Consider the following 26,842-nt stretch of genomic DNA (forward strand, 5'->3'; position numbering starts at 1 on the left):
TTAAAATATTCTAAAGTGCTTATTATGTCCCAGTAAGTGCTAGGCAGAATGCAAACATGCAAAGGTAAAGCAAGGAGTTAATCCAGAACATTAATGATGAGTTAGGCAAACTTGAACAGAGTTCAAATATTTGAAACACTAAAGTACTTTAATGCAAAATTTCTTCTCATAGATTCAGTGAATGCCCTTTAGATTTAAAGGACTTCATCAGACAAAAGGAGCCAGGTAGCGGTGGCAACATGGTCAAGGGCACTGCTTTGCGAAGGGGTCAGAGAGAAATTTAGTTTTCAAAGAAGTAAGTGGATCTGCAAAAGGCATTTTAGGGGAGAGGGAGAAACTGGCTGAAGGTGAGACTAGCAAGGCAAATTGCACCTATGCTGAGATCTCCTTGTGTGCCCACGTGGAGAGTCTGCTTATTAGGAAGTAGGTAGGAAGATCACAGAAGTTTTTTTGTTTTTTCTTTTTGTTTTTATCAGGTATCACATAAGCAGTTTATGTTTCTTTTTGAAGACAAATCTGGTGGAGATGTGTGGAAGAGTCACTGGGAAGAAGTCTTACTGAAGCTGTAGAAGGCCTTCTGTAGATTTAGGAGGCTGTAATAAGAGAAACAAGGAATGATAAAAACCTGGACTAGAGCAGAAGTAGGTAGGGAAGAGGAGGAAAGCCAAATATGAAAGATACTTCTGAGGAATGATCTGCAACACTAGATCACTAATTAGATGTAGAAGCAGAGAGAGAAGGAGGAATGGAGGTTTGTTTCCAGGTGTAGAGATGGTGAGGAGATAGCAAAGGCACAGTGTTAGAGCAGGAATACTAAAAGGGGACAGGTTTAGGAAGAAGATAAAAGATGTGGAAATTGGAAGTGTGGATCAGGATTTAGGAGCCAAGGATATGTGAGTTGAACCAATCAGTAAGCAAGGCCTTCTAGGATGAGGGTGCAGAGAGAGAGAAAGACAAAGGACAGACTCTGAGAGGGCCCCTCTGTAGTAAATCACATTTATACCCTACTAAGTAGGAGTGATCATATTTAAATCTGCAAGTCCTTTATTAGTATATAGCCAGAGAAGAGCTACCATAAAACATAAAGTTTCATTGCATTATGGTAAAAGGGTATTTAATATCATACCAATGGGGGGAAAAATGTGTTTTCGTGATGGAAAAGGAGGAGAGGGAGATGCATCAGGGAATACATGATGTATAAGGATGCCTGGGGGAACAGACAGAAAAGTTTCTATCTAGAGAATTCTATGTAACATTGAGTGGTCTTCTGTTTCTAGCTGTTGGGGCTAAATTTCTAGTATTGCCTTGGTAAAATATTCCCAATGCTTCACAAGGAACTAATTTGAGAAAGATTCCTGTTTTCTATTTTTACAACTTACCTTGTGTGAAAAGATAAGCTAGCGACAGCTCCAAAATCAACCTGGAGAGTTCTATCATTTCAGCAATAAATAGAGACAATATTGGACTTCCTTACAAACTATTTGTCTTGTTTTCTTTCAGTGCCTTTAAAGAGAAACGATGGCTTCAGCAGTTAGGAATAGCAAGAGTTCTAGCCAAAAAGAGCATTTCTAACCTGACTATATAAGGAGGCCTAACAGCATGTGAAACTCCTCCAGAAACTGTACTTTGAAAAGTCATGACAACTCCAGTTTGGGCAAAGACCTGATCCAACAGAAACTTCAGTTCTCATATTAACATTTCAAGTAACTAATGCTATAATTTCTAATAACGGTCCTAATGCTATACAACCATCGACAGGATATTTAGTGTTGAACATCATGTTTTCTTGAACTCCATCACTGTAAGTGAACATTTCAGGCATGTGTTTTTTTACACAGTTCATTGAAGAATTCTTAAGAAACGGAGAGGAGTAGCCGCCTACAGTGGTCTTTCCTACAGGGTAGGAAAACTGGAAGAATGGGAAACAGGATGGGCGGAGGGTGAGAATTTTCACTGTTGCTTTCTGTGTTTTTGTTTTTCTGGGGTTATTTTTAATGCTTTTTGTTTTTTAAACCATATGAAAGTAGTACATAGTAAAAATAAATCAATTTTAATACTCTCTATAGGGAAAGTCCCTAGGGGAGTTACAAATACTGTTTAGGTCAAGTACTTGGTCTCGGACATCTTTTGAACTTCTGCTAAAATATCACTATTAATTTTTTAAATTGATACATACAGTGAATTGCACAAATCTTAAGTGTAAGATTCAACGGTTCTGACAAATATATACATCAGTATAACCAGCACTCCAATCAAGATGTAAATATTTCCATTTCCCCAGAAAGTCCCTTCAAACCCCCATAACTAAGTCCATCCCAGTCCCCCACAGACACCCACTACTCTGATTTCTGTTTTTTTTTTTACAGTGAACTTTACTTTTAATTCTTCTGTTGTACATTTGCTTTCTTATTTGTTTTTTTTCCCTTTTCTTTCTTTCTTTTTTACAGTTTCTACTTCTCTGATTAAATTTTTCATCGTCACCTAATATTTTGGACATATCATTCGTAGTTATTTTGGGTTCAGTTCAGTCCTAATAACTCCAATATCTGTACTTCATTCAGATCTTTTTTAGACTGTTTTTTATTATCTAGCATATTCCATTGTATGGAATTTATCTGTTCAACTGTATATAAATTTGGGTTGCCTCCAGTTTGTGTTATTATGAATAAAACTGCTATGAACATTATTGTAAGGTCTTTTCCTGGACATATGCTTTCATCTGTCTTGGGCAAATACTTACAAGTAGAATTGTTGGATAAGAGAGTAAATGTACCTTTAACATTATAAGAAATTGCACAACAGTTCTCCGAAGTGGTTTTATGATTTTTATACTCCCATTAACAATGTACAAATGTTCTCTTTTTTAAAAGGTTTTATTTATTTATTTATTTGACACAGAGAGAGAGAGAGAACACAAGCAGGGGAAGGGGCAGTATGAGAAGGAGAAGCAAGCTCCCCACTGAGAAGTTACCCCACCCCTGCAACCCCATGCAAGGCTCCATGCAGGGCTCAATCCCAGGACCCTGGGATCATGACCTGAGCTGAAAGCAGACACTTAACTGACTGAGCCACCCAGGTGCCCCTACAGTGTACAAATGTTCTGGTCACTCCACATACTCCTCAAAATTTTGTGTCATCAGTGTTTTTTATTTTGTTTTTCTAGTGGGTTAAAATGACATCTCTTTGTGTATTAATTTGCATTTTCTTGATGATTAATGACACTGAATGCTTTTTCATTTGCTTATTGGTCATTTGTATAGCTTCTTTTGTGAAGTATCAACTCAAGAGTTTTGCCCACATAAAATACTTTTATCTTTTAATTATTTGATTATTGGAGATTTTTATATACTCATGGTACAAATTTCTGTACCATGAGTATATAAAAATCTGGGTGGCTCAGTGGGTTAAGACTCTGCCTTCTGCTCAGGTCATGGTCTCAGGGCCCCCGGGATTGAGGCCCGCATCGGGCTGTCTGCTCAGCAGGGAGCCTGGTTTCACCCCCCTCTCTGCCTGCCTCTCCGCCTACTTGTGATCTCTGTCAAATAAATAAAATATTTAAAAAAAAAAAGCCAAATTCTATCTCAGATATATGTACTGCAAATATGTTCTCCCAGTCTGTGGTTCACTTTTTAATTTTATTAATGGTGCCTTTTTGTGAATGAAAGTTTTTAACTTTGATGAAGTACAATTTATTGGGCTTTTTTTCCTTTATGGATTGTGTCTTCTGTTTCCTCTTTATGAACTCTTTGCCTATCCCAAAGTCATGATGATATCCTCATATGTTTTCTTCTAGAAGTTTCATGTTTTAGCTTTTACATTAAATCTATAATCCATCCTGAATTATTTTTGTGTATGGGATATGAGGTGAGAATCAGTATTCATTTTTTTCTTGTAAGTTTATCAAATTGTTCTAGTACCAGTTGTTGAAAAGACTTTCTTTTCTCTCATTGAATTACATTGGTATCTTTATCAAAAATCAGTTTACAGGGGTGTCTGGGTGGCTCAGTGGGTTAAGCCTCTGCCTTTGGCTCAGGTCATGATCTCAGGGTCCTAGGATCGAGCCCCACATCGGACTCTCTGCTCAGCAGGGAGCCTGCTTCACCAACCCCCCAACCCCGCCTGCTTGTAATCTCTGTCAAATAAATAAATAAAATCTTTTTTAAAGTAAAATAAATAATAAATAAAATAAATAAAATATTAATATTTTATTTATATTTAATTTTATTTATATATAAATTTAAAAATCTTTTTACAATATCATTATGGATCTATTTCCAGACTCTCTATTTTTCTCTATTGATTTATCTTTGATTATACTAATACCACACTGTCTTAATTACTATAACTGTACAGTGGGTCTTAAAATCAGATAGTATGTCTATTCTGGCCTTATTCTTCTTTTTCCAAGTTTGTTTCAGTTATTCTCAGTCCTTTGCATTTTCATATAGATTTTTAAGGGAACTTGTCATTCTCTATAAAAAAGCAAAAATAATATCTTAATAATATTGCCTCTTACAATCCATGATATATTTCTCTATCCATGTCACTATTTATTTAAATCTTCCTTTATTTCTCTCATCAGTGTTTTTTTAGTTTTTAGGGTAGGGGGTCTTACAAACATTTTGTTAAATTTTTTTTAAATATTTTATTTTTTTTGATAGTATTTGCTAGGAAGATTTTTCTTCTTAGGATTTTTTTTTTTAACTTGCTATTTGATTAAGAGAGAGAGAGAGAGAACACAAGCAGTGTGAAAGGCAGAGGAGAAGCAGACTCCCAGCAGACGCTCCACCGACAACCACCCAGGTGTCCTGCTAGGTAGATTTCTAAGACAGATTTTGTTACAACAGTCAAAGGCACCGAAAACCTAAAGCTCACTTTAAAAAATACTTTAAAGTATCTAGTTAGATACTATGGGGTTGGGGCGCATAGAAGGTTAATGTAAAAGCAAATACAAAAATGAATTGGGTGCTTGGGTGGCTCAGTTGTTAAGCCTATGCCTTCAGCTCAGGTCATGATCCCAGGGTTTGGGGATCCAGCCCTGCACCGGGCTCCCTGCTTGGCGGGAAGCCTGCTTCTCCCTCTCCCACTCCCCCTGCTTCTGTTCCTTCTCTTGCTGTTTCTCTCTGTCAAATAAATAAATAAAATCTTTAAAAGAAGAGCAAATATAAAGATGATGTCAAAGAGATGTTGGAAAGCAGCATGTGTATAGGTGTTAGTTCATTATAGAGACAACAAGAAGGGATAGTAACTGGAAGAGGGCCCTGCTGAGGTTCTGGGGTACCTCTCCATGAGGTTCTGGGGTATTTCTCCATCTGGGTTACTCGGCGTGCTCAATTTGAGGAAATTCAACAAGAAGTTTTGTATTTTTTTTAATCTTTCCCAGTTTCTGTTTGCATTTTATAATCCAACTGAAAAAGTGAACTAAAAAAAATTTTAGGGGTGGCTGGGTGGCTCAGTCAGTTTAGTGTCTGCCCTTGGCTTAGGTCATGATCTCAGAGTCCTGGGGTCCAACCCTTCATCCCTCTGTCTGCCTGTCTGGCTCCTGCTCAGCAGGGAGTCTGCTTCTCCCTCTGTCCCTGCACCCTTACTCATGCTCACTCACGTGCGCTCCCTCTCTCTCTCTCTCTCTCAAAATAAATAAATAAATAAATAAATGAATAAATACACTAAAACAATTCTTTAAAAATCTAAAGAACTAATTCATGCATTTTGTGCTCGCTTCAGATTCATGACAGTGCAATTCCTAACAGTGATGGTATCACCACACTTTTATGCCCTTCACAGTATGCTGAATTGAACTGGATCTCCTTGCAGGGGATAATAATATTTTATGTAACTTTGAAACACCATCAAGGAAATACTGGTGCAGAGATTCTGGGGCTGGAATGCCTAAGAGAGAAAAAGGAATGTGGGGAAATCTAAAGGAAAAGGAAAGTGCATGAGGTGGAGGGAGATAGAAAGACAAGGAGAGAATGTGAGAGGACAATTGTTATGAATCCCTGTTCCCCGCTAGAGTCAATAGAAAAACGAATGAGTCGTTCTTCTTTCATCACTTTGCCCTAGGAGTGAAACAGCATGAAGTGACTTTAAGACCTTCTATTCTTAGTGCTGCACAGTTGTAAATCATTAGTATTAGCAGGCACAGGCATACCCTGGGACACTTATTCTAAACCTGAATCTTATTGGAATCAGAGTTAATTGCTACCTTCTCTATGGTTGCATATCATTTTGTTCAGTCCTCAACTATTATCATTCATCATACAGTATTGACTTCACTTGATTGTCTCCCTCACTTTATTGTCATCTTCTAGAGGAAAGGACATTGTTTTATTCATCTCCAAATTGCCAAGGCATAATGTGTATGCTTGAACCTTTGAGTAATTGCTCTATAAATATTTGTTGCATTAAATCAATGGACTTTAGGATGACTATGCACATGGAATTCTCAATGATTTGGGCATATAAAATCTTCTCCTATAACATATAAATGCTTCAGTTTACAAGTCTTTCAAGTGTTTAACACTAATTTATTGTTTCATTTGATCATTAATATCAATTTCTTTTTAATTTTACTTAATTGAGATAGAGTGAGAGAGGGAGAGCACAACAGGGGGCAGAGGGAGAAGCAGACTCCCCACTGAGCAGGGAGTATGATGTGGGTATGGATCCCAGGACCCCAGATCCTGGGCCGAGCTAAAGACAGACGCTTAACTGACTGAGCCACCCAGGCGCCCCTAAAATCAATTTTTAATGTGAATTTATTAGTTCATCTAAGCGTAATAACAGCCCTGCATGACACATAAAGGCAATCATCATTAAAGCACCCATTTATAGGATGCCTCTCCCTCTCCCTGCCACTCTCCCTGCTTGTGCTCATGTGCGTATGCTCTCGCTCTCTCTCTCTCTCTCTCTCTTTCTGGCAAATAAATAAAATCTTAAACAACAACAACCACCCTTTTACAGATGAAGAGGCTAAGTCTATAACATATAAAAAGAACTTCCTGGAGGCCTTACAGGTAGTAGGTATGAGAGCCAGATCTGGAATCTAGACTTTTGGTATTTTCATTCAGGTAATTTCCTCTAAACAACTATATCACACTGGGTAACAAAAAGTTGCCCTGCAAATTATCCCAGAGAGTTTAACTCCCAGGCTGTTTTCCCCCCAGCTATATAATGGCTTCTTGACCACCTTCCCCCCCTTTTTTATTCCTATTCCCTATCTTCCTCCCCTGCCCCCAATTTTCAGTCCCTGAGATCACAGGAAAGAAAGGCTATACCATAAGGCATAGTGTTGTATCTATTTGCAGATTCAGTTCAACATTTCTTATTCTCTCTGGATGTATGGTTCTTGAATTATCTCCTTCGTGCCAGTTGAAACTGGTTTTTACTGTAATCTTACTAATCCCCTCATTAACCCAGGGGTCCAACACAATCTTTGACAAGTATTCATTATATATTTGTAAAAGAATCATGGTTTGGGGGTCCCTGGGTAGCTCAGTTGTTAAGCCTTTGCCTTCGGCAGGTCATGATCCCAGGACCTTGGGATCCAGCCTGAATTGGGTTCCCTGGTCAGCGGGAAGCCGGCTACTCCTTCTCACACTCCCCCTGCTTGTTGTTCCTCTCTCGCTATCTCTCTCTGTCAAATAAGTAAAAACCATAAATTAAAAAAAAAAAAAGAATCATGGTTTTATGTTTTCTGAAAATTATTCTTAAATAACGGACATTTTCTCAATAATGTATGAATAAAAGCTTCTTCAGGAAACGATGCCATTTATCCTGATCTGCAACTTAAGAAAAAAATTGCACTCTCTCTGCAAATGCTGCTTCATGACCTAACTAACAAGTTTAAGGACACACCTTTCTGTTCATCAGTGGAGGAAACAAACAATTTCAATATGAAAGACAAGGTACACACGGTGAACAGAGCTCAAAAACTTCTAGTTTTCATTTCTGCCCAAGAGAATCAGAGATTAGAAAGAGTAATGTCAATCCTTCGATAGAACAATAGATATGAAGTATCTCTCCAACCCCCTCCCCTTTTCCCCCCACCAACTCCCCCACCAAGGGGTTGAGATTTGGAGAGTCATATTCCTATCAGTTAGCAATTCTGTACTCTGATATCTGAACCACCGCAGGTGAGAAGAGAAAGCTGGGAAAGGAACAGAATTTTCACCCTACTCTCAACATATTAAAATAAAGATATCATTCTGAACCCTGCAAGCATCAGTCATTGTCATCGTCATCACCATCTTTATCCTAATTCATAATCATTTACAGAACGTGTTACAGACCTTCAGTTTTCAGCCTGCTGTGTAGAATGATGGGCTTTGAAGCAGGTCGTCAAGGGATCTGACCCTCTCCTTCCAGCTCTGTCTCTGGCTTATTATGTAATCTTTGGAGCTTTGATTTTTCATCTGTAAAAACGAGGTCATAGCTATTGAGCGAATTAAATAAGGCCAATCAAATAAGGTAACATATACAAAACACGTAACATAGACAAAAGCTTTGTGCAAACTAATAGCTCTATAAAAGTTAGTTTCAGTTGCTTGACCATTCTCTGTTTCCTTATTTCTAGTGGGAACAATAATGGTACCTACCTCATGGAATTCTTTTGAACTCTAATAAATGTCAGAACATGTCCCGACATACTGCTTAGTAAATGCTAGCTAGATAATATTAATATAGCTAGATATTATTAATGTAAGCTCCACAAGGGGGCGTGTCGGATTTTAAGCATCTTTTCATCTTCCACAGAGCATAGCACCGTGCACCACCAAGCTACATCTTTCCAAGATGATTTGCGAACGGAACCATCTTCTGACCCCAGAACACACCACCCGCCGGCGTTTGCGTTACGACTGCGAAAGACCGGAACCCAAAAGCTGGGGATGTTGAGGAGCCGGAGCTTCTTTGCGCTTGGACGCTGGTCCCGGAAGTGGCGAGGGCGGGATCAACGCTGCCCGGAGAAATCCTCCGCTTTGCGAAGATGCTGCTGGACCTGTCGGAGGAGCATAAGGAGCACTTGGCGTTTTTGCCGCGAGTGGACAGCACGGGTCAGAGGGCGCGGCAGCAGAGGGTGGTGTCCTGTGGCCTGGGGGATCAGGGGTGCGCCCGGCGCTCATGAGCTCCTGGCTTCCGTTGCAGTGGTCGCGGAGTTTGGGCGGATTGCGGTGGAGTTCCTGAGGCGAGGCTCGAACCCCAAGATCTACGAAGGCGCCGCTAGTAAGACGGGGAGAGTTGCTGCGCGGGAAGTGTTGCTGCGCGGGAAGTGCGGGCCTTTTTTTTTTGGCACCCTGGAGAGGAAGGGGTTTTTGCAGCTCCAAGGGTCTTACTTTCATTGTGGTGCAATGTGGTAGGGCTAATTGGGTAGGGCTAATAGGGTAGAATGTGGTAGGTAGAGTTGTGGTAGGGCCCTTGTGGCGCAAATCCTTCCCGTGCTCTAAGTAGCTTTGAGATTTTTAAAGCTTCCGCTGAGTTGGTTTTGTCGTGCGTAAAAAGCACATAATACCATCTGCCAGAGATCCTATGATGCTTCGATGCACCCCAGGGTGTGGAATAGCAGGGTGAGGCATTAATATCCTGCAAGTGTTTGGTTATAATTAGTTGTTCAGACGTCCGCTTTTCTGCAGTATTGATGTCTCCCTGCTGGGCGAGGGTGGTTTCTGAGATTGTCAGTCCTTGGAGTTCCTCTTCTTCAGACTTGAAATAGCTGGGCGTTCAAGAGGAGGACAGTACGGCTGATACTGGTCTCCATGGGTTTGCATTTTGTAAAGGTTACACGGCGGGAAATACCAAAGGCATCTGTCTCACAGTGGAGAATGAACAGGAGGCTATTACCGACTCATTATTTTTCATTACGGTGCCTGGAAGTATGGAATAATAGATAATATTTACGCCTAAATAAGAACTTGAATAAAGGGATAAATATCACACAGTAAGTTATTGGCTTATGTTTCCTTTTCCCAGGAAAACTCAATGTGAGCAGTGACACTGTCCAACATGGTGTGGAAGGATTAACGTACCTCCTCACTGAAAGCTCGAAGCTTATGGTAAGGGGTTCTGTGAACTGTTTTGTATTTCTTTGACCTTAAAAAGGTGCAGTATACTCTACGTCATAGCCCTGGCAGGCACCTGCTCATTTCAATTATGTTGTTAGTGGTTTATAATGGACTTAGTCAAGCCATGTGTAATCAATATGACTATAATGTGATCTGCTGGTATGAATGCCTCTTGCTAGTATAAATTAGACTTACTTCTAATTCTGCATGCTATTAAACCATATACAATAGGACATATCCTAGGAGAAGGGAGAATTAAATGACTTATTTTATTTTCTTTTATTTTGTGTATTAGCACTATCTAGCTTGATGGAGAATAGAAGAGAAGTTGGCCATTTTAACAATTCTTTTTATGTTTTAATAAAAGTATTTTTATGTATCAGAGACTCAGATTTGGGAGTAGTGGGCAAGAGTTACCTTTAAATGTAAAGGATGTCGTTTCTTTTACCAGCCAGAAAAGAATTAGGAGATATCATAGTCTTTTGTGTATATCAAATATTTTAGCAGTTACTAGACAAAAAATTAATGTTCTGTTAAACTTGACTCACCTTCAGATTTCTGAACTGGATTTCCAAGACTCTGTTTTTGTTCTGGGATTCTCTGAAGAATTGAACAAATTATTGCTTCAGCTTTATTTGGACAACCGAAAAGAGATCAGAACTATTCTGAGTGAATTGGCACCAGACCTTCCAAGTTACCACAGCCTTGAATGGCGACTGGATGTACAGGTATGGATTTTTTTCCCCACTTGACAAAGAATAGAAGATTAATTTTTAGTTCCATGTCCTCAAACTTATTATATTCTTTACCACCTTAACTAAACTTCGGTTTGAAACTAATTTTTTTTAATGTTTGTTTTGAGACCATTTCACAAACAGTTCATTTTCTTATATGCTTAATGTGTTTAGAGTAGTTTAATTTGCAGAGTTTGTAAGAAATAGGTTATTTTGGAAAGGAGGTGGTCATGCAGATTTTTAAATTCATATTTGATTTTATGACACTTTTATGTTTAAACATAAAGCACGCATATATTAAAGTGCACAGGTCATTGTAACGCTAAGTGGATTATCACATGGTGAAACACCCATGAAACTAACTCTCGCCCATGACAAGCACCCCAGAAGTATCCTCTTTGCTACCTACCAATTACTTCCCCTTCCTTCCTTTCCAAAGGTCACCAGCATCCTGGCTTCAAATATGTAGATTCCTTTTGCCTGTTCTTTAACTTTCTATATATGGAATGATTCAGTAAATATTCTTTTGTGTCTGACTACTTTTACATGTTCTGTTTGAAAGATTCAGTTGTTTGTAAAGCCACACAGATAACCAAAAGGAGGTTCTCATACTCTTGCATGTAGCCCTTTATCAAGCAGTGACAGATAAGTTAATAGATGTTTATTGAATGTCATCCATTTGCTGATTAGAGCTGTGCTAAATGCTTTTGAAAAAAGAAGCAGAAGACATTTTCTCAGATGGAAAAGATGTTATCATCTAGTTAGAGATATTAGATGTTTTTATAGTAACTAGTAATTAAAGATATTTGTAAAGTAAATTTCTGGAGGGGGAAAATATAATTGTATAAATGAAGGTACAACTGAGTACTGTATTTCAAAAATCTATAGCTTCAGTAGTTCAGTGTATGCTTGCACAGTCCAGAAAAGCTTCAGCAAAAGGTGAAATTTCAGAAGGATGAATGAATGGAGAAAACCAGTGTTAATTTTCTTGAAAAGGAGGCAATGTAAGTTGTAAAGGGCTATATGGATATGGGAATGAGCATTGAATATGTGGTATAGTGCTCTGGTCCCCAAACTTGACTGCATATTGAAATGGCCTGGGTAGTTTTAAAATATTTTCATGTCTGTGTTCTACCGCCAGAGATGCTGATTTATTGTTATGGGATTTGGCCTAGGCATCAGGATTTTTAAAAACCTTACCTGGGGAATTCTAGCTTGCAGTCTGTAAACGACTGTTACAGTGGATTCTTCCTGATTGGAATGGTGGTAAAATGGTCCAGACAGGTTACAGAAATTCAGTTAGAGGGTCTAGCAAGTATAATCCAGTGTGATGAGTGCTTGAATAGGTAGAAACACAGATATGGTATAAACCAGACTATAGGCTCCATGAGGGCAGGTACTGTGTCTTGTTCACTACTCTGTCCCCAGTACAATGCCTGGTACATAATAGGCATTCAGTGCTGAATATTAAAAAAGGTAGGGGTGGGGATAGGGGAGGGTAGGTAGTTGTTAAACAAGTTGTTTATCAACTGTTTCTTGTACGGTTGTCATTGCTAGGTGGTGTGGATTCACAAAGAACCAGACATAGTCATAGTTCATGCTCTTGGAAACATCGTAAGATGCAACTCCTGTGGGGTTCCCGGGGAGGAGGAGATCAGTGTTGCTAAGCTTTTATGTTTCAGTCTTCTCATAATAACCAGGAGGTGTGGGGATGGTCATATTCATGAGATTCAGTAGTAATTTATCTTGCACATATTTACCTCTTTCTTGAATGGGGGTTATTTCTGACTTTTGGGTTCTGGTAGCCCTTAAAAGTTGTTTTTTTGGCTTTGTGATTTACTTTGAGTTTTTCCATTATGAAGACATTTTTAAAATGAAACTTAAGCAATTGAATTTTCTAAAACTCAGGAGAGCTCATTTACCAAGTGAAATGGGTTTGAATAGTTAAAGTTGAGGGTATGCTGAGTGAATATTGCTTCATGTGGTGAAGTGCATTTAGAGCTAAAAAAAACTACTTAAAGAACTAATTGATTTTCTGAGCTCACTAGTCAAAATTATTACAAGGGATTTTAACTGGAATAGATTCTTCTTTCTGTTTATGGGAGGAAGACTTGACAGAAGATCAGCTAAATGCTGGGAAACAAATAATAGGATAAAGGCCTTTCATTTTTGAGTAACTGATTTGTCTCAACACTGGTAGTGAATGGACAGTTACCATCTAATTATTGTGTAGTTGCTTATAAGAAATACACTAATCATCATAGTTTCTAAATGTTTCTAATAGAAACATTTCCCTTCATAAATTGCCAGCAAAATTAGTGCATTTAATAGCATCAATAAACTGACTGCATTTGAGTTTGGTGTGGGAAGATTTACCTTTAGGACTGATCCATTTAAATTGCTATTGTTGGGGCAACTGGGTGGCTCAGTTGGTTAAGTGACTGCCTTCAGCTCAGGTCATGATCCCAGGGTCCTGAGATCGAGCCCCGCCTCGGGCTTTCTGCTCAGCGGGGGGCCTGCTTCCCCCCCCCCCCCCGCCCCTCTCTGTCTCTGCCTGCCTCTCTTGTGATCTGTCAAATAAATAAATTTTAAAAATCTTAAAAAAAATAAAATAAATTGCTCTTGTTATTTTTATAAGGACAGAATCTCCTCTCTATTAAAAAATAAGTCCATATCAGGAACTTTGTGGCCTACTGTTCTTTATCCTGTATTGTCATCAGAATTTCTTTCTGAGAAAAAATTAGGTCTGATTATGTCTTACTAGGTGTTTGTTTGGAATGTTCCATAATCTTTATAAGTTTTAAAGAATGGTGTGGATACTTATTTGCAAGGGATATTGATTAGATATTATGTTTTCTAAAAATTTGAGGATAGATTGACCTAAAGTCTCTAAACAAAAAGTTCATGGCTTAGAGCACCTGGATGGCTCAGTTGTTTAAGTAACTGCCTTCAGCTCAGGTCATGCATGTTCCTGGAGTTCTGGGATTGAGTCCCACATTGGGATCCCTGCCCACAGGGAGTCTGCTCCCCCCTCATGCTCTCTCTCTCTCTCTTTCATTCTCAAATACATAAATGAATAAAATCTTTTTAAAAAGTTCATGGCTTAATTACACACCTAGATACATTTGGTCCCTATCTGTAAGGCATATATAGAGAAAAGAGTATAAACAATGCATAAGTGAATCAGTAAGTAGTATTTTAAGCCATCATACTTAATAGTCTGTCTTTTATACCTATAATTTTCTATACTAGAGGAAATGATCTTGAAGAGATACTTTAACTTACAAGTATCTCTGTTATGTTTGGGAACTGGCTTACTCTAGAGTATCAATCTATTGTTTCCAAGTTATTTTTTTTACATTAAATTTCAACCATGGATCAGTATCTTGGGTTCTTCTGGAAGCCAGATCACCTAGAATTAATTGGAAGAAGTTATTAGTCAGAATATTCTGTTTCTTCAATTTGGCTTCTTCTCCTTTTGCCATGACTCTCGTAGTTTTAGGTAACAGTCTTGCCTTCTTGTGTAACAAGATGCTTCAGGTTTATCTTGTACAATTGTTGTCCCAGACCTTTAATCAGCTATTCCTTTAAAGATGTCCTCGTTCCTTTTAAGGAAGTATGGTCTTTAGGGAACAGTCTGGTGCTAGGACTAAATAAATGCTAATGCTTCCAAGTTAGCCATTGTTTCTAGTATTTGGATATTTTTTTCTTTTAAAAATATGTCAGTAGTATTTTCTTTAAAAATTTTTGAAATATATCATACAAACAAAACATTATAGCTATTCAGCTTAAAGAATAATAATAAAACAAGTACCCACTGCCAAGCTTAAGAAATACATCAAGACCACATATGACCTCCCCCAGTTACGACGCCTCTCACTCCTCTGAAGGAACCATTATCCTGAATTTTCCGTTAATCCTTTCTTTTTCTTTTTTCTTTTTTTTTTTTTTAAAGATTTTATTTATTTGACAGAGATCACAAGTAGGCAGAGAGGAAGGTAGAGAGAGGGGGAAGCAGGCTCCTTGCTGAGCAGAGAGCCCAATGTGGGGCTCCATCCCAGGACTCTGGGATCATGACCCGAGTCGAAGGCAGAGGCTTTTACCCACTGAGCCACCCAGGCGCCCCAGTCCTTTCTTGATAGTTCCTTTTTTACACAAATTTTTTCATCAAACCTTAGTTTTCATGTATTCTTTTGCAGCTTGCTTTTTGATTGAGCATCTTACTAGATTTATCCATAACAATTTACATTGTTATAGTTCTTTTCATTGCCATTTAGTAAGCATTTTATTGTATGAGTATTCTCAATGTATCCATTCTGTTATTAAAGAATATTTGAGACGTTTCTAATTTTTGGAATTGGAAACAAAATCTTGGAAACAAAAACAATTAACGTCATGAATATAATGTATAAATGTAAGAATTCAAGGTATACACCTAGGAGTGGAATTGATGGTAATGTATATGGTTTTCCAAAGTGATTCTCTTTTCACTCTCACCAGCTGTGGAAGAGAGTTCCATTATTGTTGCTCACAATGCCTTCATTTGGACAGGCTTTTAATTCTTGATGGGTTGATACGTGTAAAACAGAACTGTATGGTTTTATTAGTCATTTTCCTGATTTCTAATAAAGTTGAACATGTTTTCCTATATTTATTTATTTGTGTTACTTCTTTTGTGAACTGCTTACTTAGCTCTAATGCACGTTTTTCTCTTGTTCTTGTGGGGTTTTTTGTTTTTGTTTTTAACCAGAAGGTTTTTCATACGTTCTGGGTACTAATCTATTTTTTGGTTGTATGTGTTACAAAGTGCCTTCTCTCAGCTTGTGGTTTGTTTTTCTACCATCTTTAGGTATCCTTTAGAAAAGAATGTAATAATCTTAATGTATTTCAGTTTATTGGTTTTTTTCATTATGGTTTATGTCTTATATATCATGTTTAAGAAATCCTGTATGGCAAGGTTGTATATATATTCTCTTCTTTCTTTCCAACGTTTTTTAAACTTTAGTTTTCATTTTGAAGTCTATAATTCATGTAAAGGTTTATTTTTGTATATGATATAAGGTGGTTACAAATACTGTGTGTTCAGCATGATTATTAAAACAGTTATATGCTCTTATTCCATTTAAAATGAAGCTTGCAAGCAGAAGCCTGAGGCAACAGATTAAACCATCAGTGACTATAAAGCTACACCTTAATCAGAATGGAGATCACAGCACCAAAGTTCTGCAGACAGACCCAGCCACTCTGCTCCATTTGGTTCAGCAACTGGAACAAGCATTGGAGGAGATGAAAACAAACCACTGTAGGAGAGTTGTGCGCAATATCAAGTAGTCCCAGTTTTAAGGATTTATTCCCTTTTAATCACTCATGAATCGACGATATGCAGCAGTTACTTTTCAAAATTAATTTTTTTATTAATTGACAGTGATAAACATATATTTTCCATGAAATTTCTTTTCCTATGACAAGATAGTGAAGTCATGATCAAAAGCTAAAGTTAAGTTCCTGGTGCTAAATGTGGTCAGTTTCTTGACAAATTAAGATGTATTTTATATTTTAAATGTAAGAATTGAATCAACTGGAAGTGAATCTATACTGTTCATATGTTTTATGTATATGAATGTCTTTTTTTGGTACTTCTTTTGATTGCTTAACTTTATTATTTTTGTCTTTATTGACCAAAATCTGAAAATAAAATTCACAGTGTAATACCATTGCTGTTCAGAATATTTTTAGACAGTTCATTGTTTTTGACCTTTAAAAGCACCCACAATGTAAATAGCCACAGAATAGCTGGAAGTAAATATGAATTTTTTAAAACGCTACATTTTTTAGGCAGTTCATGTATTTTTCCCTCCTAGTGAATGTAATAAGTACTTAAGTTTGAGTTGTTATGGCTAACTGCTTACATAGTACTCAAATTTGTGTGATCATATGTTGCATTTTATCAAGGTCTGTTTTTTCCCCTAGTACCCAAAGCATCTAAGAGATCCTGTCATTTACATTTATATACAATGGATGCAGGAGGAAATATAATGACTTCTTAAGTATCTGAATATAAATTACAGTCACTTTTTAACTTTTGTTTGAATAAAGTATAAAGAGGGCAAAGGGAGGCCATGTTTACTACAGGTAAGTATTCCTTCTTTACAAACTCGATTTTTTTTGTTTGTTTGTTTGTTTGTTTTTTAATAAGTAACTATAAGCGATTGGCTTGAAAAACTCAGATGCTGATGTATCAGTCTTATAGAGTACATAGTCACAGGGAGACTTAGAGGGACAAGGAGACTTTGGTGGCAGATTTAAGGAGAAAAATCACAGAAGGGTGGAAATGGGCATTTAGTCTTAAATATGTATCTACAATCTTATTCTGAGAGCCTTATATCCATGGAGCAACTCAGGAATGCCTTTGGAACCATCAGACTCTTAAGCTGTATACTCTAGGTTTTGTCAATACTTTCTATCCTAAAAATTAGAGATTTTGATATCATGTTTCTTCTCTCTTAAGAGCCTAGCAGGGAGCAGAGGCCAGTGTAAGGAAAGCACAAATTTAATTGCCACCCATTTAATCACCACTGCAAGTAGATGGGCCACTATTTCCCATAGGTATATGTTCTGTCATTGCAAAATAAGTAATATATTTTTTAAAGATTTTATTTATTTATTTATCAGAGCACAAGCAGGGGGAATGGCAGGCGGAGCAGGCAGAGTTGAGAAGCAGTCTCCCTGCTGAGCAAGGAGCCTGATGTAGGACATGATTCCAGGATCTTAGAATCATGACCTGAGCCGAAGGCAGACGCTTAACTGACTGAGCCACCCAGGCATCCCACAAAATAAGTAATATTACATATTAAACACTAGTCAAATTTTAATTATCATGATAACTTGATTAATGAAGCTGTCATGTTAACTTTACAAACAAAGAGAACATGTATTAACATGAAAGAATACACACACACACACATATAGCATGTTGTCAGGTTTAAAAACAACATATCTGCCAAGCTTATACGATAAAAATAACTCTATGAGTCTTCTTAGTTATCCACATTTGGTGGAAATAAGCAGGGCTGACCCTAGCCAAAATGGAAATAATGCCACTGTGTGCCTTCAAGGCAACCTTTCTTCTGTATCTACTGGTCTTCCCTTAATCAAAACAAGAAAGTGGCTCTTAGTCTTTATCTGTGTCAAACTCCCTGGGACTCTTTTCTTTACTCCATTATTCTTTCTGATATTCTGCCTTCTTCACCTTTTGGGGCCAGAATGAGTTGGGAGCAGACTCCCTAACTTCTTTCTGAAGCTGAGGCTCATTTTTTAGTACAGAGCATTGAATAAGCCTCTTTATTCTCTTGTTTAAACATTCCTTATCCTTAGGGACTCGTCTGCTACCTTTGTTTTATAGCACATTTGATTTTTTTTGTAGCTTGTATATAAACATATTTTCTGCAGATGTAGTCACTGTTCCACTCTGCTATACGAGCAGGTTTCTTGACTGTAATGTGCCTTTCCATCTATAACTAAATATTTATTAAGTCATTTTGGATTATAAGTATGTTGATTTTTCAGGATTGGCTAATGCATGTTTAGACTTAAATATCATATTCTTCATGTCTCAAAGCCAGAATAGTAACATTTCTTCTCTCAAAACAGAGCTACCAGTGGGGAATGACCAATGTATATCACAAAGTCTATATTCTACTTCACCCATTGGAAGTTTTATATTTCACAAGATTTTAGTGAGCTTGTTTTGTTATTGGTGTTTCCGAGCTTAAGCAAATTTAAAGCAGCAAACTGAAAGGTGGTGGCGATACCATAAAAGAAAATACACCTTTGAAAACAAAAATGAGAATCTGATGCTAAGGCAAGATTGAAAGATCACTGAGTGGGGCGCCTGGGTGGCTCAGTGGGTTAAAGCCTCTGCCTTCGACTCAGGTCATGATCCCAGGGTTCTGGGATCCAGCCCTGCATCGGGCTCTCTGCTCAGCAGGGAGCCTGCTTCCTCCTCTCTTTCTCTGCCTGCCTCTCTGCCTATTTGTGATCTCTGTCAAATAAATAAATAAAATCTTAAAAAAAAAAAGGGGCGGGGGGAAATCATAGAGTGTCAAGGATGCATGTATGAGAGCTCTTAAAATTTGTAACAATGGGTGGCCTTTTAGGGTACAAACCTTGGAGAAGGTTAAGAGGTTAGCCTTTGAAGCTGGACAAAAAGAATTTAAATTTAGCATAATAACATATAGATAGCATAGCCACAGACTTTATAGAAAATACTCATGTAGATTTGAGGATCTAATTTTACAGCCTTGAATTATGTTCTGTGTACCTCCTGGTGGTTTCTATAATCCACCCATTTATGTTTGTCATTGTGTTGATGAAAAAACAAAGCAAATTTTAAAGCCTTTTCTAACTCTTTTAGAATGTTACTGACTCAATTCTGTTAAATATTTATTAAGTGCTTTGAGTGATCCATGTTGTGTGTTGAACAAAGGATAAAGTCCTAATCTCAGTTTAGAAAGCTCTCAGGCCATTCCATCCTTGAAAGTAGTTTAATACATAAACTTATTAGATTTAGAAAGGAATTTCCTAAAGAGGCTATTCTGAAGAAGGGACGTTCCTCTGGGGTGCTGTCTGTTAGAATCCCTTTTCCTTGAAATGCCACCTTTTTCTGAGAGGCAAAACCCTAATGATTCAATAGCCAGAGCTCTGGAAGTGTTCGGAGGAAAGGATAGACCACTGAGGAACACTGGGGAACATTTTGACATGGTTAGGATGGCAGAAATTGTCCTTCTTTACCATTAAAGTGAGGTTCCCTGTGGTAACTGGAGGTGTGATGGGAAAAGCAAATTGAATTCTTTTTTTTTTTTTTTACCTGCATGCCAATGTTGTGATTGTCATAAATCCAATGAGAAGTGGATGCCTGTGGTTTTGAAGGAATGTGCTTAGCCCACAGAAGGAAAAGGCTTCTCAGTTAATTCAAAGACTAAAAACACACAGATTAAAATTCAAAGAATGAGGAAAAGAAAATCCAGGGAAGTCTGAGTTTCACTGGGGCAAGTATGGATGGGTAGGATATGATGTCCTGGCATAAGGTACAAACTGTATGCTTTTATTTAAAAAGTTCTTACAAAGCTCAAGTGAGTTTAAGTGCTACAACATCATTAAATTGCTTGATTTGCAGCTGAGACTGTTGCACAATTCATAGCCTGAAAAGAACTAAGAAAGGCTGCTGGTAATTTTTTAGTAGGTTAAGAAAAAAAAAGAGCAAGTCACCATATACTTTCCCAAAAGGGGAAAATGATTTGTCTCATGATATGAGCAATGTAAGTAAGACCTTTATTTTTAATGTTGAGACTCTTAAGGATGTAATTATTGGGTATTCTTTTCTTTGCTTTTTTTCTTCCACTCTTTGTCTTTGCCTGGGTATAAATACCAAATTCCATGCCTTTCTTCGGCCTTTACAACAATTCCTTTTCATGCCAAATCTCATTAAGCCTCCTCCCTCCCTTAAAAAAAAAAAGTTTTTTGAGAAATAATTCACATAAAATTCACCCTTTCAAAGCATACAATTTGGTGGTTTTTAGTATGTTCAGAGTTGTGCAACTACCTCACTATCTGATTACAGAACCTTCTCATCACTCCAAAAAAAATTCATATCCATCTGTAGTCACTTTCCATTATACCTTCCTCCATCTGCTCTGCCCCCATCCTCCACCCCTGCCTCCTCCAGCAACCACTAATCTACTTTTAGTACAAGAAGAATCCTGTAATATATGACTTTTTTGTGTATGACTTTAAACAAAATTAACATATAATGTATTATTTCAGGGGTACAGGTCTGAATTCATCAGTCTTAACACAATTCACGGCACTCACCATAGCACATACCCTCCCCTACTTCCATCACCCAGCCACCCTATCCCTCTCCAACCCCCCAGTAACCCTCAGTTTGTTTCCTGAGATTAAGAGTCTCTTAAGGGGGGGCACCTGGGTGGCTCAGTGGGTTAAACCTCTGCCTTCAGCTCAGATCGTGACCTCAGGATCCTGGGATCGAGCCCCACATCGAGCTTTCTGCTCAGCGGGGAGCCTGCTTCCCCCTCTCTCTGCCTGCCTCTCTGCCTACTTGTGATCTTTCTGTTAAGTAAATAAATAAAATATTTAAAATTTTTAAAAAGTCTCTTATGGTTTGTCTCCCTCTCTGGTTTTGTCTTGTTCCATTTTTCCTCTTTCCCTATGATCCTCTGTCTTGTTTCTCAAATTCCACGTATAAGTGAAATCATATGATAATTGTCTTTTTCTGATTGACTTATTTCGCTTCACATAATACCCTCTAGTTCCATCTGTGTTGTTGCAAATGGCAAGAGTTCAATTTTTGACGACTGCATAATATTCCAATTTATTGATGTACCACATATTCACCTGTTGATAGACATCTAGGTTGTTTCATAGTTTGGCTATTGTGGATATTGCTGCTATAAACATTCAGGTGCACATACCCCTTCGGATTACTACATTTGTATCTTTGGGGTAAATACCTGCGATTGCTGTGTCATAGGGTAGCTCTATGTTCAACTTTTTGAGGAACCTCCATGCTGTTTTCCAAAGTGGCTTCACCAACTTGCATTCCCACCAACAATGTAGGAGGGTTCCCCTTTCTCCACATCTTTGCCAACATCTATCATTTCCTGACTTGTTAATTTTAGCCATTCTGACTGGTGGGAGGTGGTATCGAATTGTGGTTTTGATTTGTAGTTCCCTGATGATGAGTGATGTTGAGCACTTTCTCATATGTCTGTTGGCCATTTGGATGTCTTTGCAGAAACATCTGTTCGTGACTTCTGCCCATTTCTTGATTGGATTATTTGTTCTTTGGGTGTTGAGTTTGGTAAGTTCTTTATAGATTTTGGATACTAGCCCTTGATCTGATAGGTTATTTGCAAATATCTTCTTCCATTCTGTTGGTTGTCTTTTGGTTTTGTTAACTGTGTTTCCTTGGCTGTACAAAAGCTTTTTATCTTGATGAAGTTCAAATAGTTCATTTTTGCCCTTGTTTCCCTTGCCTTTGGTGATGTGTCTAGAAAGAAGTTGCCACAGCTGAGGTCGAGGAGGCTGCTGCCTGTATTCTCCTCAAAGATTTTGATGGATTCCTGTCTCACATTGAGGTCTTTCATCCATTGAGTCTATTTTTGTGTGTGTTGTAAGGAAGTGGTCCAGTTTCATTCTTCTGCATGTGGTTGTCCAGTTTTCCTGACAGCATTTGGGTTTTTTTGTTTTGTTTTTTGTTTTTGTTTGTTTAAGATTTTATTTGAGAGAGATTTTCTTTGAGAGAGAGAACATGAGAGGGGAGAAGGTCAGAGGGAGAAGCAGACTCCCCGTGGAGCTGGGATCCTGATGCGGGACTCAATCCTGGGACTCCGGGATCATGATCTGAGCCAAAGGCAATCGCTTAACCAACTGAGCTACCCAGGCACCCCCCACAGCATTTGTTGAAGAGACTTTTTTCCATTGGACATTCTTTCCTGCTTTGTCAAAGATTAGTTGACCATAAAATTGAGGGTCAATTTCTGGGCTCTCTATTCTGTTTCATTGATCTATGTGTCTGTTTTTGTGCCAGTACCATACTGTCTTGATGACTACAACTTTGTAACAGAGCTCGAAGTCTGGAATTGTGATGCCCCCAGCTTTGGTTTTCTTTTTAAACATTCCTCTGACTATTTGAGGTCTTTTCTGGTTCCATACAAATTTTGGGATTATTTGTTCCAGTTCTGTGAAGAAAGTTGATGGTATTTTGATAGGGATTGTATTAAATGTATAGATTGCTCAGGTAGCATAGTTGTATCTGGCTTCTTAGCATAATGTTTTCAAGCTTCTTGTTGTAGCATATATCATTACTTCATACATTTTTAATGGCTGAATAATATTCCATTGTATGGATATTCAGGATTTGACTTTTACAGTATTTGACTGATTCTTAAATTCTTGGTCTTACTATAGAATTAATCTATTGCATTTTATTTTATAGTGTTTGTAAGAGAGACTCTGACAAATTTAGTCATGTATTTTCTACCATGATGGTTTTCTAGAATTATCTTCCCAAATACAAGTTAGAAATGTCAGAGAACAATCTCTTCCTAGCCAGTTATTAGTAGAGTTATTCTCCAGTGAACAGAATGTTTTATTTTTAGCCTTATTCAAAAGTTATACCAGATGTTATACCAACAGTTAAACTGTTGAAGACTTTTAACTGAAATTAGCTCCCAAGAAAATTAGATTAATATTATATCTTTTTATTTTAATACAAAGTTTTCCAACTAAAATGAGGAATGTTCTGTGAACACTTTATATATTTAGAGAAGATAGGAAAGGATCTAAGAAGGATTTATGTCTTCCCATATTCATTTTGTGAAACCTGAGGAGTCAGAGAGACTGGTTGACACAAATTCATTTTATTTGTCTTTTTATTTTTTATTTTTTTAAGATCGATTTATTATTTTAGGGGGCAGGAGGGGCAGAGGGAGAAGAGAATTTCAAGCAGGAGTCCTTTAAGGACCTGGTCTCAGAGCTGCCTTTTTATTCTGTAGGGTACCTAATATGTCCAATAAACTTATTCTCTGTTAAAGCTAGGATCTAAAGAACCCTAAGTGTTATAGAGGATAATGATACAATTAGATTAACTTTGTAAAACTGCATACTTTATTTCATAAAGTGGGATTTTTGTAAAAGAGCTTTGCAAATTGCCATGTGTTTAAAAGACATTATTTTAGGATGTAGGTTGACTATAACAAACTCATGTTAGGATCTCACAGTCTGATTAGTGAGACAAGATTCAAACCAAAAATCTTAATTAGCATTTTCCTTTTAATGCTCTACTACTATTCCTTTTATTTGCTTTCTGTATCTTCTCTATTGTGGCTATAAACTGTTTCCTTAGAACTTAAAAAATCTGATGGTTTCACCATAATCCTTTTAGTTAGTAAGTTATAGTTTGCTTGTAGAAATAAGATGAAAACATAAAACAGTAATTAATCAAATGAAACAATGCCTATCTTAGTTGTCAGCACATAATCGTTAAATTAATGAACAAGTCAATGAGTAAACAAGTGATGAGCGAACAGTATATACAATATGCTCTATGGAACATCAGAGTGGGGAAAAAGCACTGTAGCTTGGAGTGGTCAGAAAAATGTTTCTGAGTTGTCCAGAGAAGGGCAGGATTTGAGCAGGTATGTTCTTGGGTCTGTTTTAGGTTCTTGGAATACAGTGGGAACAAGAGAATATGACTGCTCCCATTGAGCTTCTGTCCTAGTAGGGTGATGGATAATGGAGAAAATAAACGTGAACTATAATTTCAGGTTGTGCTAACTGCTCTGAAGAAAAATAAAAACAGATTAAGGGTCAGAGTGAGGAGTCAGAGTTGAGAGCTGCTATTTTTTTAGGGAGACTGGTCAGAGCAAGCTCTGACGAGGTGATGTTGGAGCAGAAACCTGAATGAAGTGAGGGAGTGCACAGTGGAATATTTGGAAGAAGCATTCAAAGCAGCAGGAATAGTATGCAAACGCTCTGAGGTGAGAATGAGCGTGGTATGTTTAAAGGAGTACAGAGAAGTTGGTGTGGTTGGAGTTAAGTGAGAATAGAAGTGATCAGAGGACTGGGCAACAGCAAGACACAGGGCCTTTAGCTTCCATGTTTTCTTCCCACCCAAGTCCTTCCATCAAACTGGGTATGTGGACGATCCATCAACACCTTAGCTTCTCATTTCTTTTTTTTTTTTTTTACCCTCGAAAGATTTTATTTATTTATTTGAAAGAGAAAGAGAGAGGGCATATGCAAGAGTGGAGGGGAGGGGCAATAGGGAGAGGGGAAAGCAGAGTCCCCACTGAGCCGGGAGCCTGATGTGGGGCTTGATTCAAGGATCCTGAGATCAGGACCTGAGTCAAAGGCAGATGCTTAACCCACTGAGCCACCCAGGTGCCTGGCTTCTCATTTCTTTGGTCTCATTTCCCAAGGCATTCCCTGTTTCTTTCAGCCACTTGTTCCGCTGCTGCACTCTGGACCTTGTCCCCACCTGAACTGTTCTGTTTCTGAAATCAGTTTCAGACATTCCATTCTCTGAAACTGATCCCACTCATTGGTCAATATGACATCCAACACCCCAGTTCTTCAGCTTCATATGGACCTTCAATTCCCTTGCCCTACCCTCCCTCTATTAAAAGCCCCTGCCTATCTGTATTTCCCTCCTTATCCAGCTTGGATTCATAACCCATTACCACCAATATTTCAGATCCTTTCTGTTATACCTTGCATTGCACCTATCTAGTCTACCAGACATGAATTCAGCTGTCCTTTTTTTCTTGCTAGTTTATGGGCTGCTGAGACCTACTGGAAAGAATATGCAGAAACCATCCAGACTATGAGGCTTTTATATTAATGGTCATTAATCTCAAGCCTCTAACACTGCCTGACTAGCCCACTCTCATTTTCAACAACTATCTCAAGCTTTCTCTTCTCCGCTTAAACCTCTGATCCAGTCACCACTCCTCGTTTTCAATCAGTGACTATCTCCTTCTTCACAACAAATAGAAGTGATCAAATAGGAATTTTCTCCACTGCTGACCAACAGACTTAAAATCCTCACTGTTCTGTATGCTGATAATTCTTTCTCTTCTATTCCAGCAGAAAAGGCACCCCTCATGTTTCTGGATTCTGTTTTGTTCCCGTTATCTTGTCACTTCTGTGTTTTCTATTTATCCATCATTCTTATTTCTTCTCATTAAAAAAAAGAGAAATATTTCCAATCTATCTCATCTTAATATCCCTTGATCCACATCCCTCTCCAGTTACCACAAACTCTCTCTTCTCCACTTCAGTAACTTCTGAAAAAGTTCACCTTCCCTTCCAAAGCCACTCCTGGTGACATTTCCAGGACCTTCCATGTTGCTAATCCAATGTACATTCTCATCTTACTAGATGTTACAGCAACATCTGACATGACTGATCACTCTCTCTTTCTAAAAAATATACTTTTTGGAGAGGGAGGGATGTCAAATACTCTTCTCGGGGCACCTGAGTGGCTCAGTTGGTTAAGTAGCTGCCTTCAGCTTAGGTCATGATCTCAGAGTCCTGGGATCAAGCCCCGAGTCAGGCTCCCTGCTCAGCAAGCAGCCTGCGTCTCCCTCTCCCTCTGCCTTCTATTCCCCCTGCTTGTACTATCTCTCTCTGTCAAATAAATAAATAAAATTATAATAAATGAAAACAAAAACAAAAAAACCACTCTTCTGTTTTACCCTCTATATCTCTAGTAGTGTGTTCTCAATCTTTGAAAAGACTGTCTGTCCTCTTAGTTGTATATTTTCCCCAGAGCTCTGTCCTTAGCCATTTCTTTCCACAGACATATGCCAGGTAATTTGGTTCATTTCTTTGGCTTTAATTACCATCAATGTGCTGATGTCTATCCACTTTAGATCTCTAGCCCTTATTGCGCTCCTGAATTGAGACATGTGTAACTATTTATTATCTGTCTGTGCTTAGATGTCTAACAGTTACTTCAAACTCAAGAAGAACAAAATTCAACTTAATCTTTCACAAACCTACTCTTCTGGTATTCTTTATTCAAGAACTAACATTGCTATCCACCCAGTTGCTCAAATCGGAGATGTGTGTGTCATCTTGGCTTCTCTTCCTTTCACTCACCACAAATGATCCATTACCAAGTCCCATCAATTCCATCTTTTTAAATATCACTCAGACTAGTCTACTTCTCTCCATTCCCATGGCCTCCCTGCTCATGCTCGGGCTACCTTCTCTGCCTCCAGTTAACTGGTCCTTTGACTCCTTATTAAGCTCTCCTTTCTCCTCACCCCATGCATTCCCTACAGAGCAGCCAGAATTCTCTTTCAAAATAGAAATTGTATCTTTTGGCTGCTTAAAACCCCTCAGTTGATTTGCATTGCTTTGGGGATAAAGCCTCAGCTCCAGCCTTTAGCTCCAGTCTCATTTCACTCACATTCTCTTCCCATGCTATGTTCTTTCATGGTTTCCCTTCCCCTGTCTGGATCC

General features: G+C 38.1%; 3 protein-coding genes across 3 annotated transcripts in view; 2 read left to right on the forward strand and 1 right to left on the reverse strand.

Moving 5' to 3' along the window:
• The window catches only part of ANKUB1 (ankyrin repeat and ubiquitin domain containing 1), a 30,826-nt gene extending 29,241 nt beyond the window's left edge, over positions 1 to 1,585 (forward strand). Inside the window, exon 6 of the mRNA XM_059391742.1 lies at positions 1,501 to 1,585. Within this exon, the coding sequence (XP_059247725.1) occupies positions 1,501 to 1,585 (85 nt within the window). The remainder of the gene's footprint in view (positions 1 to 1,500) is intronic.
• RNF13 (ring finger protein 13) overlaps positions 1 to 8,806 on the reverse strand; it is a 204,884-nt gene extending 196,078 nt beyond the window's left edge. Inside the window, exons 1-2 of the mRNA XM_059391746.1 lie at positions 8,598 to 8,806; positions 8,292 to 8,414 (exon numbers count right to left, since the gene is read on the reverse strand). The gene's annotated coding sequence lies outside the window, so the exon portion shown is untranslated. The remainder of the gene's footprint in view (positions 1 to 8,291; positions 8,415 to 8,597) is intronic.
• Positions 8,807 to 8,898: 92 nt separating this feature from the next.
• COMMD2 (COMM domain containing 2) lies at positions 8,899 to 16,506 on the forward strand. Its single transcript, XM_059391750.1, has 5 exons — positions 8,899 to 9,053; positions 9,145 to 9,222; positions 9,967 to 10,049; positions 10,613 to 10,786; positions 15,926 to 16,506. Exons 1-5 carry the CDS (start codon positions 8,987 to 8,989, stop codon positions 16,121 to 16,123), a joined length of 600 nt encoding a protein of 199 aa, XP_059247733.1. The 5' UTR covers positions 8,899 to 8,986; the 3' UTR covers positions 16,124 to 16,506.
• Positions 16,507 to 26,842: the final 10,336 nt, after the last annotated feature.

Source organism: Mustela nigripes, chromosome 2 (genome assembly GCF_022355385.1).
Source record: "Mustela nigripes isolate SB6536 chromosome 2, MUSNIG.SB6536, whole genome shotgun sequence".
Taxonomy (NCBI): Eukaryota; Metazoa; Chordata; class Mammalia; order Carnivora; family Mustelidae; genus Mustela; species Mustela nigripes.

Excerpts from the sequence above, each read along its gene's own strand:
- COMMD2 (XM_059391750.1), top strand. The coding sequence starts at position 8,987 with ATGCTGCTGGACCTGTCGGAGGAGCATAAGGAGCACTTGGCGTTTTTG. Across the intron at positions 9,054-9,144 it reads GCCGCGAGTGGACAGCACGG|TGGTCGCGGAGTTTGGGCGG; the intron begins GTCAGAGGGCGC and ends CTTCCGTTGCAG. Across the intron at positions 9,223-9,966 it reads GATCTACGAAGGCGCCGCTA|GAAAACTCAATGTGAGCAGT; the intron begins GTAAGACGGGGA and ends TCCTTTTCCCAG.